The 13,726-nt window shown below is 42.7% G+C and overlaps 1 protein-coding gene across 1 annotated transcript; it reads right to left on the minus strand.

Annotated features, from left to right (window-relative positions):
* Positions 1–2,309: 2,309 nt before the first annotated feature.
* On the minus strand, positions 2,310–7,037 carry pcare1 (photoreceptor cilium actin regulator 1). Its single transcript, XM_029461212.1, has 3 exons — positions 5,348–7,037; positions 3,717–5,238; positions 2,310–2,433 (listed from the first exon to the last, which is right to left on the minus strand). Exons 1-3 carry the CDS (start codon positions 7,035–7,037, stop codon positions 2,310–2,312), a joined length of 3,336 nt encoding a protein of 1,111 aa, XP_029317072.1.
* Between the last annotated feature and the right edge of the window lie 6,689 nt (positions 7,038–13,726).

The following is a 13,726-nucleotide window of genomic DNA, read 5'->3' on the forward strand; positions in this document are numbered from 1 at the left end:
GTGAACACTGTCTTCAAATAAGCCAGTTTGAAGTGCAACAACATAAGTGTATGTGTTCCAATGACACACAGGTGTAAATAGATGTACTTTCTGCATGAATCACGTTGCATCTGACACATTTATTTCAATATACGAACACAGAGTGTGCCGGTGCAATGAGAGGCTGAGCAAAAGGAAATTGTTCTGTTCCCATTTGTTCCGGAGAGAGGAGTGCAACACAGTCTTTCTGGAAAGAGAAAGCACCTTGGAAGTGTTGCACTGACTGACATGTGGAGGCAGACAGAGCTGCATTATGCCTGAGTGCCTGCCAGGGTCAAGTCAGTGCACAGGCTGTACGTTTGTATTCATCTCAGTGTTCCCATGATGGGAACTTATCAACGGGATTGTTTTGAGTTGATCATCTTTGCAGCTTTCTTCCAAAACTTTCAGTGCTCAAACAAACACACAAGTGCTTCAAATGCAAAATGCAAATGAATGGGAAGTGTCTCCAAAAGACAAAATAAAAAGGAAGGATTTTCTTTGTTGCTTAAACAAATGTGAAAAGGAAAATACTTCACCCTTGAAAATATTTATTATATATTTAGTCATTAAAAGTAACAATAAAAACTACTAGAATATCCAATCCTACATATACATATTAGGAAAGTAACGCCATAAATGTGTGAAACGCCATAAATACATTCCTGGGTTATTCTCTTAGCCAGCATTATACATCTAAATAGATGGTTGTAAGCAGGTTTGAATGTAAATGATTCAACCACGTTCAGTGTTTGTTTGCCAACTGCATTCTGTTGTGGTATTATTTCATTATTGATTCAAATTGCTAGAAGGAAACTGATGATTTATTCAATACAGAATGATCAGTGCAGCCTCGTTATAATGCATGATTCTATCAAAAGGCAAAAAACTGAAAACACTCGGTCACAGGTGCTGAACAAGAAAGTCGTAAGAAGCATTTCGCCTGCGTCTAAGGAGTTGATGGCATTGTTGACGTGGCATGAGACAGAATCCTGCAGTGATGAGCTGTTAGCTTCCTCCACATCTCTGGAACAGTGACAGTAATCTGACTTGTTGTTAAAGGGAGCAGTGCTTTGTCTCCTCATGGATTTGTTCAGCTTGAAGGCCTCAGGCACTATGAACTTTCCTTGACCACAATTTGTAATTTGCAAATGCGGCTGACAAAACAGAAGCAAAATAAATTAGCTTTGATATGTTTGAACAAGAGACTAGCACAGTGATACTCAATTTACGACAGGTTTCCGGGTGGCCCGCCGGCATTTCACCATGAAAATAAATTGTTTCACAATGGCAGAGTGCATTAAAAGGCTCCAAAATAGACTATAAAGCTTATAAACGAGCTCTATTAACATATATTTTTAATATTTTTTTATTTTTTATCTATTAACTTTTTTCCCAACCCAACCAAAAGTCCTAACTGGCCACTGGTCTTTTCTAGTCTCTTTAGAATTTATTAAATCAGGAATAAATACTTTTTTTAAGAATTGCCACCAGCCACCTGGCCTTCTTTTTTTGGAGTAACCCTTTAAGCAAATTTACTGAAGCACACTAGGTATGAGTTAAATAATTGACTAATTAGTTCATTTATAAATAAAGGACAAAAAGAAGAGATGCGAAGGTATGAGGTGTTTTTTTTATTAAAAAACAAATTGTAAAAATGTAATATGAAACAGAAAAATAACAATTGATAAAAAAAAACGTGTTATTGTTTATTATTACTTATTGACGATGCCATTGTTGCTTTAAAGTAATAGTTTCCAATAACCAAATAAATATTTATAATAAGATTCAAATCCTGGCATGGTTCATGGCACTGATGCTGATCAAGTTACTTTCAGTACATTCAATGGTATGTTGTGGACTTTCTTTGTCTTTTTTTAAATATTAAAAGTTGCCATTGAGCCATCACGACGCTACATAGTATTTGAATTTTGAAGATGTAACCTCTGAAGTGAATGAACTGAAAGTAAACTTATAGTTTGCTAGCTTGTGTGAGGCATGACCTGTATATGTAGTCTTGTTATGACACCAAGCAATGAGTTCCATATATTGTAAACATTAAACTGTGTAGAATACGTTTTTCTCCCTTAAATACATATTCACAAAAATTTAAGAGCATAATTACAGACAATACATGTGCACAAGAACTCATTCAAAGACCTTTTTAAAACACTAGATCATGTGAGTGTGTTAGGTGTGGATAGAAATAGCTCTTCCTCTCTACGTAGTGGCAAAAAAACTCTTCTTAAATCCTTGGTAAAGCCTGCTAATCCATAATCCCACTGGCTCCTTTAGTCTCTGTGCAAGGCCTGTCCGACAACACACAAGTCCGGGTGTGATGCAGAGCGTAGTGTAGTTCTGAGGTTTGATTGGCTCCACCATAATTCTTCATCCCTGGTCGGTTCATTGTCCAGCCTATAAGAATGAATAGAGAATGTTGTCGATAGCAATTAGGGAAGTGGGCCAGGTGGGTTTGTGTCAGTTATAAACAGGAAGGGTGCATGACTGAGATTAGCTGGTGAAGTGACTGAGTTCCCTGAGTTACTCTGGAAGAAATCATGTAAGGCCACATAGCTGTAAAACTCCTTCAAATTAGCAACTTTTTAGAGTGTTCAATAGACTATTGTGAACTATGACCCTTGATATACTCAACTTTTAAAAGTAATGCAGTATTCAACACAGAAACTGCAAGATACATACGTAGGAGAGAGATTTAAATACAGGGAGAATAAAAAGACTGGCTTCATATATGTTATACTCTATGTGATACTCTCGTTGATGTCTCTATAGTTCAAATATTCTCTTTTATCCTTGATGTACTCTCACTACATCTTGGGCGCATGTCTTCTTTATGTGATGCGTTATTTGTTTATGTGTTTATTTATAAGGGACAAGTACAGACAAACATTGTCAGTTGCAGAACCAATGTCCGATGTACTGTACATATGTGTTCATAGCTAAATCTAGGTTTGAACACCAGTCCCTTGATGGCATTGAATGTTCATGTAGTCATTAAAATGACATGTTACAGTTGGACTAACATAAAAGATTATAGAATGATAAAAATCAGACAGATGCTTAAACAAGATACAGAGGCAACTACATTTGCTTATCTCAGACCCAGCCATGTATCAGGAGACATAGTCATTCATTTAGTATAGTGTGTACATAGTAGATGGGTTATAATGTTTGTGGCATTATATTATGGTTTTAATCCATCAAAGTTGATGGCAGTAGGGTTTGATACTGATGTTTAGTATGAATAAAATATGTCTGCCATGGTCATTCTTATATAAACACATGTACGACAAATGTTTAACTGTGTGCCCCGGCCTATTTTGAGGGATCTCAGCAATGTAACAGAGAGCTAGTGACAGCAACACTTTATCTTTTGGATACTACTTTCCTACAAAATTTCAGGAAATTGTCCTGGTAATGTCCTAAAAAAGAGCTAGATATTTAAAAATAAACTACAACCAAATGCAAATAGTTCCATAATCCAGAGCGATTGAATATTGCAGCTAAACATACACGATCAATGAAAAATTGTGAAGCATAAACTCACATATCAGCAATGACTCGTACAATGTACAGGAACTATGAAATTAAGGTACCTGTAAAATAAACCACTACAAAAGATTGAATGAAAATATTTAAGGATGTAGAATGTGTAACATATAAACATGGTTAACACTCACCCCTGTGAGCATATTGATGGTTCACTCCCACAACTCTCAGCCACTGAGATGCCTGGTGATTTTGGTGGCAGATTTAGACTTGGCCTTCGATCTGAATGGCTACGTCGGATGAAGGGTCGAGGTCCTTGAACAGATACAGGAAACCTCCCACGACTCCCCCAAGAACGTGAGAGAAAAGAGACCCCGGCAGAGGTCCACGCTTGAGGGGGTCGAGGAACTGGACAAGGCTGGGCCTCAAACAGGGATGGGGATGAAGGGCAGAAGACTGAACGTGCATTACTGATCATCCGAGCACTAGATAAGTCTTCACTGCTGTTCTCCCTTGACCATCTTTGTATTTTTGGCGAGGCTGGTGGAGAAGGTGCTTTGAAAGGGTAGGAAGAGGATGAGTTTGAATTCTTCTTTCCTATAGGTGGGCTAGGGAGTCTCCCTTGAACTGCTGGTGGTGTTGAGGGTTTCCTGTTAACAGGGGGGCTAGCTGAAGAAGGTGGAGAAGGTTGCCTTTTGAAGTTATAGGGACTGGGAAGTCTTCGATGTAGACTGCTTGGTGTAGAGGGTGTGGAGGGTAACATTCGCCCCCTATACATGGGTGGCGTGGCAGGTGGTTGGCTCCTGACCACTGAAGCAGGCACTGTAGACATTGTAGTGTTAGAACCAGGCACTGAAAGGTTGCTACCATCTTGAATGTCTGCTGATTCTTCTTGACTGGCAGATGGATTTTTTGCTATATAACTTGTTGACGATGTCTGTGAGTCTGACGAGTGTCTTGGGTGTATGATATTTCTGTCTTGCCGGTACAAGTAATCCTTTTCCTTTCCTGGGTCTGCCTCCAGTTGGACATGTGACCTTGACTGACTTTGACTGACCTTCAACGGAGCAGATGCTTCCTGTTGTTCGGCTCTAGTAAGGGAAATAACCTTGGAAGCTTGTGGCAGGCCTCCTTTACTTGGCAGCACTGTCACTGACTGAACTGAGGCCCTCAGTCGTTGCGATACTGCAGCCCTTTTTAATACAGGTGATTTTCCGACTTTTGTAGCACCTTCATCTGCTAAACCACTTGAAAGACTCTGGGCATGTTCGAAGGAATTGTCCATTAATACTTCCAATGGCGGCGGAGGAAGACTATCTAGATCCAAATAATTGGTTTTCTCAGATGAAGTGGATTCAGATCTACAGCTGGTTATTCCAGTGCTCAGCACGGCCTCTACATTCCCTAAACCAGGTAAAATAGGAACGCCACACTTCCGTACTCCTTTGAGAGGCCCCAGAACTTTAGCGTCTTCTAAATCCTCTATTCCTTGACTGAAGGTATCAATCAATCTTTTGACTGAGTTCCTACCTCTGTAAAGGCCTGAAGATGGTCGCGGTGATGAAGGAGGGCTAGGGGGTGGGGTGGCTTTTATAGGAGCCTTGAATGTTTTCTTGTCCTTCAGTTTATGGTCTTCCACATCACTATCTACCTTCCAGTTTTTTACTGTTGCGCCTTGTAAGGCCTGCTTTATCATCAAGTAGTTGGGAATGGCTGTTCTTTTGTAGCAAGGGAAGTTTGCGATTAATTGCTGGAGATTGTGCTGGTGAGGCTCCTTGATTTTGTTTTGATGGAGCAGTCTTCATGTTTCCACATGCCTTGCTTTTGTTCATCCTCTGCAACCTCTGGTTTAAATCCTTCTGAGTCCTTTCCAGTTCAAGCAGAGTAGGATCTTCACCTTTGCACCCCATGGATTCTGCTGATTGGGAACGTCGCTCTCTAGAGACTAGGGTCTTTTTTACCACAGCCTTCCGAATAGGTGCTGTTGTTTGAGGCCTCCTTGGAGACCGTTCCTCGTCCGTCCACTGGTGTCTACTAGTTTTTGGGCTGCCAACTACCTTTGTTTTGGCGCCAACATTCTGAGATGGGACAAACTGTATCCTACCACTTATAGCATTTTTCATTTTCAGAGTCATTTCGACATTTTGAGGATTCTCTATGCGCTTTGGGGGTATTCGCCGTGGGTTTTGTTGTTCACGGTCTACAGGTGAAGAATTTGTTCTCTTTCTAAACCCTACATCTCCCATGCCTCTATCCATTTCCTCATCATCGTCATTCTCGTCTTCCTCCCCATAATCTAAGGAGAATGATCCTAGCAATGAGTCTTTTTGGTAATTAGCCATTATGGTACATGTTGAACCTAATGAGTTGAGTGAGGTGAGGGAAAGACTTGGACTTATTTGACTTGCAAGCTTTTGCCTTGATACTCCTTGCCTTATGTTCATAGAGGTGTATCCCATAGGACTGGCAGGAGTTATATTTGTCCCAGTGGACGCACAACTCTCTCGCCTATGGCGTCTTTCAGATCCAGCAAGGGATTCACTCTCAGCCCCAATACCACTGTCCTCACTGAAGAGAGCAGAATCCTCTGGCCCAGGCTTACGCAGTGAAGCCATTTCAATGCGAGATAAGAGTCGCATTAGCCTAGTCTCTACTGCACGTTTAACTTTCAGTTTTTCCTCTAAAAGCTCTGAGACAGAAGTAAAGTACTCCACTGCCTCCTCCAAAGCAGCCTCCCCAATTCCGCCAACCGTCTGGCTCACATTTTGCATTCTCTGTGTGGTGTACTGAAGCAGCTGCTGCAACAAATCCGGTGGGGGCTCAATATTAGCAGAGTCAGACTTCAAAGGTGTAGAAGATGAGAGGTTTTTCATTTGACTTGGCCAAGCAAGATGTTCTCCATTGTCTTTTAAAACTTTTTCTCCTTCGTCTGCCATCTCCTCCAGACCCTGAATTATCCCCTCGTAGCGTAGAGCCATAAAAGCAACCATTGTCTGCACAGAAACCTGTGTTTGGGTTGCTTCTTCCAAAAGTCCTAGTAAAAAATCATATTTGTTTATGCTAGGATTTAAAAAGGCATAAGCAGCTTGGTGAGCTTTTACCAAAGGTTCTGGGAAGTCCACTTTCTGTTCTGTAGGTGGTTTGTCCTTGTCTTTCTTTTTCAGCCCCTTAATACCTCTGGTATTTCTTTTTTGTTTTCTGCCTGGCTTTTTTTCTGACCCATCCTGCTTATCAACAATTTTGTCTTTTCGCTGTGAAACTGTGTTGTTGTCCATTCCTTGACTCCCCAGTTTATCCATGTTTACAGCTTCAGGGGCTAGCTCAGTCACATATCTCTTTTTTTGTGGTGTCATATGAGCCTCTTTCTGAAATACCTGAGTTTGTCCGGCTGCCTTCCTCTCCTTTTGATCCCCATCTGATGATCCAGTTGAATTACGATTCTCTCCATCTTCAAAGTGAGAATCTCTGGGGCTTTCTTGAGGTGCAGGGGGAAGCATTCTGCTCTTTCCCATCGGACCAAGAGTCCCAAAATGGTTACCTTTGGATGGTGAGCAGCCCATTTCAGATATTTTAAAATACAATCTGATTTGTGCGTGTTATTAGAGACACCAACACAGGAGTGCAGTGAATGATGCAAAGAATAGCCAAGGTCCTTAGCCACCTGCTGTATCTGTCATTTTCAGATGGCTGAGGTTGTCGAGTCCGACAAGATCTCTCTCCGCAATGATGCTTCCAAAACAAAACATTGATACATCCATTTTACAAATCTCTCCCACCTGTCATAGATAAGCACAATAAACCCACAGATAGATGGACATATTTACAAAAAAATCCCCGTAGCGTGCTCTGAAACACATCCTTCTCTACCATACAAAGGACAAGCAGCTGAAAGGATTAGTGAGGCTTTCAGTGAACTCCTCAGCATGCACATATGTCACGTTAAAGCATGTAAAACTCACCTACTTGTAAGACTGTAAGCTCATTTGCGTAATGAGAGCTGTCCTCAGGTGGCTTTTTATAGCCTGCAAAACAATATCTCCCTATTTAGCCCGATGACAAATTCCATTGCAAAAATAAAAATATATTTTTTTTTTAAATAGGTGAAAGTGTATCTTTTATATCAACATAACAGGTATTAATAGTTAAATTATATCAAGAGTGATATTATATACAACAATAATATCACTGATGTTTTAATAAACAATAATGTTATGTTGTATCTAAACACAGATCTTAAATACCTTTGTCATACAGCTGTACAGTAGGCTAAGTTATTTGATGATTGATGATCTTCTTTTAACACTGGAAGGGTGAGGCAAGGTTTAAAATGGCTTTGAACTACCGCTGCCTATCTGTAGTAGACACTGAAGTGAAAAAATAAAAAATTATAGTAATGTTTGCCCTTCTTTTTAATCTTGTCTCGAAAATAACACAAATTAATTAAAGTGAACAGGGAAAAATCTAAATAAATGAGATACATATATTTAGAATGCTAAGCCTGGTTAAGATTAGAATGAAAACAATGCAAACTCAACCATTCAAGAGTTTAATGATAATCATTTATTGTCATTATGCAACATGGCTGCACAACGAAAAACAGTTAGTCCATTATGCTACACACAAAAAACATGACAAAACAAAAACAATAGTAGTAGAAATGCATTTCTGAACTTCTTTTTTTAGACTCTAACTACACTACTGTGTGTAGTGTGTACTGTGTACATTATTTGAAATCCTCAGTTTCCATTTTCCATCTATGCTCAGTCAGTGGACAGATAAAATCTCCACTATTCCCTGGCCTGTCTGTCTCGTTCTTCTATGCCAGAGGTCGGCAACCTTTACTATCAAAAGAGCCATTTTGCCCCCTCTTCCACCAAATAAGATTTGTCTGGAGCCACATTACATATTTGATAGCACAGCTTATAAGTTTTATATATAGTTATGCTATATGTGCTGCATTTATGAAATTACAATAAAGGAAACTGTTGCGATCATATTGCTATTTTTACCTGTTTTAACAAAAGAAAACAGCAAACTCTTTTGAAGAGAAGGATAAAATACACTGGCATGTTTAGGCCTACTTTGAATTAAACACAGAAATATGCAGGCCTATTTGGGTCCTCTCCATATTTGTTGAATCAAATAAAAATAAAATCAATATAATATAAAAAATACACAAAACAATAAAAAATACAATATAAAGATTAAATGAAAACAAACTTTGAAACAAAAAGAAACGTATAGCTGCAGCCTAATAGCTTAAAAAGAGTAAACATAAAATAATAGGCCAGTTTGTATTTAATTATGTGCGTTTCAGTGTGTTTTTATCCACATGGTGGTTGTGTTAATTTCTTTGGCTTTTATACAATTCCCAACAGCCTCACAAATCTGTCCACGCAGAATTAAATTATTTTCTTCCGAGACTTTTGTTTTTATCCATGGTTAGCATAGCTCCGAAACTCAAGATCTACTGTGGTCATAGACGCAGTAAAATGTGACACATTTTTTACATTTTATTTAAGAGTTCCCTTTGAAAGATTGTTCACTGTGCAACAAAATAATACATAATAATTCATATTTAGTTTAATGTTTGTTTTTTGGTCAAAGCCACAGGGAGTCACTACAGAGGGGTTAAAGAGCCGCATGTTGCAGACCCCTGTTCTATGCAATACTTATCGCCTTATAAGTTACTGAAATATGAAATAAAGATATACAGAATATGATATAATAGAGGCAAAATTAAATCCAACCAGGTGTCACCGGATAACGTTTATGTATTTATTGATTTATTGTGAATGTCACAACTTTTAATTATTCAATTCTGATATTTAATTTCGCCAGCAAATAACTACCATTTGATTATGGAAAGATAAATATGTAACGGACTAGAGTAGCCCGCTAACATCTCATTTATCTAAAAGGTTTGGATTCCCGGCCACACCAATACAGCGAGAATGACACTAAGAAACGTATAAAATGATTGACTTTATTACAACATTACTTTTAAAACACCTCGTTAATCCATCCATCGTCCACCGCTTATCCGGGATCGGGTCGCAGGGGCAGCAGCTTCAGTAAGGAACCCCAATCTTCCCTTCTCCGGGCCACATCCTCCAGCTCTGGGGGATCCTGAGGTGTTCCCAGGCCAGTGAGGAGATATAATCTCTCCACCGAGTCCTGGGTCTTCCCCGGGGTCTCCTCCCAGCTGGACATGCCTGGAACACCTCCCTAGGGAGGCACCCAGGTGGCATCCTTACTAGATGCCCGAACCACCTCAACTGGCTCCTTTCAACGTAAAGGAGCGGCGGCTCTACTCCCAGTCTCTCACGGATGGCTGAGCTTCTCACCCTATCTCTAAGGGTTTCCTGCTGAGAGCCATGGCCTCAGATTTTAAGGTGCTGATCCTCATCCCAACCACTTCACACTTGGCTGCGAACCGATCCAGTGACTGTTGAAGGTCACAGACCGATGATGCCATAAGGACCACATCATCTGCAAAGAGCAGCGATGAGATCCTCAGGTCACCAAACTGCAACCCCTCTCCTCCACGACTACGCCTCAATATCCTATCCATGAAAATCACGAACAGGATTGGTGATAAAGCGCAGCCCTGGCGGAGGCCAACATTCGCTGGGAACGAGTCCGACTTACTGCCGAGTATCCAGACTCGGCGTACAGGGATAGGATGGCCCTCAGAAGTGACCCCCTCACCCCATACTCCCGCAGCACCTCCCACAGTATCACCCGGGGGACCCGGTCATACGCCTTCTCCAGATCCACAAAACACATGTAGACCGGATGGGCGTACTCCCAGGCCCCCTCCAGGATCCTTGCGAGAGTGAAGAGTTGGTCCGTTGTTCCACGACCAGGACGGAATCCGCATTGTTCCTCTTCAATCAGAGGTTCGACTACCGGCCGAACCCTCCTTTCCAGTACCTTGGAGTAGACTTTACCAGGGAGGCTGAGAAGTGTGATACCCCTGTAGTTGGCACACACTCTCTGGTCCCCCTTTTTAAATAGGGGAACCACCACCCCGGTCTGCCAACCCCTAGGCACTATCCCAGACTTCCACGCAATGTTGACGAGGCGTGTCAACCAAGACAGCCCCTCAACACCCAAAGCCTTCAGCATTTCTGGACGGATCTCATCAACCCCTGCGGCTGTGGAGTTGTTTGACTACCTCAGTGACTTCCATCAGGGAAATTGATGATGATCCCCCATCAGCTTCCAGCTCTGCCTCTACCATAGAGGGCGTATTAGTCAGATTCAGGAGTTCCTCAAAGTGCTCCTTCCACCGGCCGATAACCTTCTCAGTCAAAGTCAGCAGGGTCCCACCCTTGCTGTACACAGCTTGGATGGTTCCTCGCTTCCCCCTCCTGAGGTGCCGGATGGTTAAAAGAAGCACCTGGGTCCGACCGAAAGTCCTTCTCCATAGCTTCTCCAAACTTCTCCCACACCCTCTACTTTGCCTCTGACATGGCAGAGGCTGCCGCCCTTCTAGTCCTTCGGTACCCTGCAACTGTTTCCGGAGTCCTCCCGGATAACATAACCCGGAAGGACTCCTTCTTCAGTCGGACGGCTTCCCTGACCACCGGGGTCCACCACGGTGTTCAAGGGTTACCGCCCCTTGAGGCACCTAAGACCTTGAGACCACTGCTCATCACCGCAGCTTCAGCAATAGAGGTTTTGAACATCGCCCACTCAGGTTCAATGCCCCCAACCTCCACAGGGATGTCTGAAAAGCTCTGCCGGAGGTGTGAGTTGAAGATCCCCAGGACAGGGGCTTCCTCCAGAGGTTCCCAGTTCACCCGCACTACCCGTTTAGGTTTAGCAGGTCTGTCCAGAGTCTTCCCCCACCCCTTGATCCAACTCACCACCAGATGGTGATCAGTCAACAGCTCCGCCCCTCTCTTCAGCCGAGTGTCCAAAACATGCGGCCTCAGATCAGATGATACAATTACAAAATCGATCATTGACCTTTGGCCTAGGGTGCTCTGGTACCACATACACTTATGAGCATCCTTATGTTCGAACATGGTGTTTGTTATGGCCATTCCATGACTAGCACTGAAGTCCAACAACAAATGACCGTTCGGGTTTAGATCAGGGAGGCCCTTCCTCCCAATTCCTCCCCTCTCCAGGTGTCTCCATCGTTTCCCACGTGTGCGTTGAAGTCTCCCAGCAAGACTACAGAGTCCCCTACTGGGCTCTATTCAGGGTCTCCAAGAAGGCCGAATACTCCGAACTGCGGTTTGGGGCATCGGCACAAACAACAGTCAGAGTTTCCACCCCCATAACCCGAAGGCGTAGGGAGGCGACCCTCTCGTCCACCGGGGTAAACTCCAACGTAGCGGCGCTCAGCCAGGGGCTAGTGAGTATCCCCACCCCGGCCCGACGCCTCACACCTTGGGCAACTCCGGATAAGAATAGAGTCCAACCTCTATCCAGGAGTGCGGTTCCAGAGCCAAGACTGTGCATAGAGGTAAGCCCCACCAGATCCAACTGGTAGCGTTCCACCTCCCGCCCTAGTTCCAGCTCCTTCCCCCACAGAGAGGTGACGTTCCATGTCCCCAGAGCCAGCCTCTGCTGCCCGGGTCTGGTCCGTCGAGGTCCCTGACCATCACTGCCACCCGTGTGACAGCGCACCCAACCCCAGCGGTTTTTCCCACAGGATGGCACCTCGTTAATAAATAGTTAAAATAGTATTAAATGTGTCAAGCAATAGTTCAGGTTTAAAAATACCTAAAGTCCAGTCCGCGTTTTCCCTTGCGCCAGGGAAAGGGTGTGCTCCAGCCGGACTGTCGATAGAGTGCGGCAAGGAGCAGGAGAGTAGTGATGGCAGTGTGATACTGAAGCTTCGATACGTGCTTCAAACTCTGGACTACAATTCCATCGAACCACTGCTTCGAAGCTTGCTTCAAATCACGTGACATATGACGTATGAAGCAGTAACTGCTTCATTTCCTGAATGAATCACCGAACTGGTTCGCGGTCCAATCAGGTGATTCGCTGCCACTGCCTCGTCTCGATTCTGACAGGTTGAGACAGTTTTGAATTTGAGTGCCTCAACACTTTATAACCGCTCTAAACAATGCACAATTTGTGGGTTGTTGTCATAGTAGTATACGTTATTGCTGTTGAGTTGTTGCTATTGCAATTGTATTGGATCATTATGGAGCCAGCCAGGAAGAGAGGTCGTTCTGACATGTGGGAACACTTCAATCTGATCGCTCCTGACAAGGTATGTATGCTGGCTATTTAATATGTGACGTAGTTAAATTATGTATATGATTAGTTTAGCCATTAGGCTATAGCTTTATAGATTGAAATTGCATTTTTATTTACAAATGGCGTTCTCTACAGGTCCGGTGCTTGACGTGTTCAACTGAACTGAAGTATCATGGGGAAACTTCCTCCATGATTAGACACTTCACTGCCAAGCATGGAGCTGCTGCTGTTAACCAGGGAAACAGAAGTGGGTATATGTATTATATTAATATTATTATTATTAACTAGACACACTAATACAATATGATATAACTGTATTCCATGACTCATAGCCTTCTTCATTTAAATGCAATTTCACATAAAAGCTTATTTTCTTTTATTCGTTTTCTTTCTTTGTCTTTATTTATTCGTCTTAGTGGACCGGAAGCGAGAGCTGGATGAGGCGCTTGTGAATATGGTGGTGAAAGACTCACAGCCATTTTCCATCGTGGATGACTGTGGCTTCAAAGAGTTTGTGGCATTGCTTGATCCCACATACATCCAAACGGGCTCAGAAATATGAGGAGGAGAAGGCCAAGGCCAAGGATGTCATGCAGAGGGTCGAGGCTGTGAGCCTGACTGCTGATATGTGGACCTCCATTAATATGGACGCATATCTAGCAGTGACCTGCCATTATGTGGATGACTCTGCGAAGCTGGCCACAGTGCTTTTGGGAGTGCTGCCTTTCCCTGAAGCTCATACAGCTGCTAACATCACTGCTGCAATGAGGTCTCTCATGGAGGAATGGGGCACTGAAGGCAAAGTGACCTCGGTTGTGACAGATGCAGGAGCTAATATGGTTGGCTCTGTCAGAAGTTTAAATCTAAGACATGCACTTTGCTTTGCTCATTAACTAAATTTAGTGATGAAGAAATCTATTGATGCAACTCCTGACCTACAAGACCTACGCACAAGGGCACGGAAAGTAGTCAC

The sequence above is a fragment of the Cottoperca gobio genome, chromosome 22 (genome assembly GCF_900634415.1).
Source record: "Cottoperca gobio chromosome 22, fCotGob3.1, whole genome shotgun sequence".
NCBI lineage: Eukaryota > Metazoa > Chordata > Actinopteri > Perciformes > Bovichtidae > Cottoperca > Cottoperca gobio.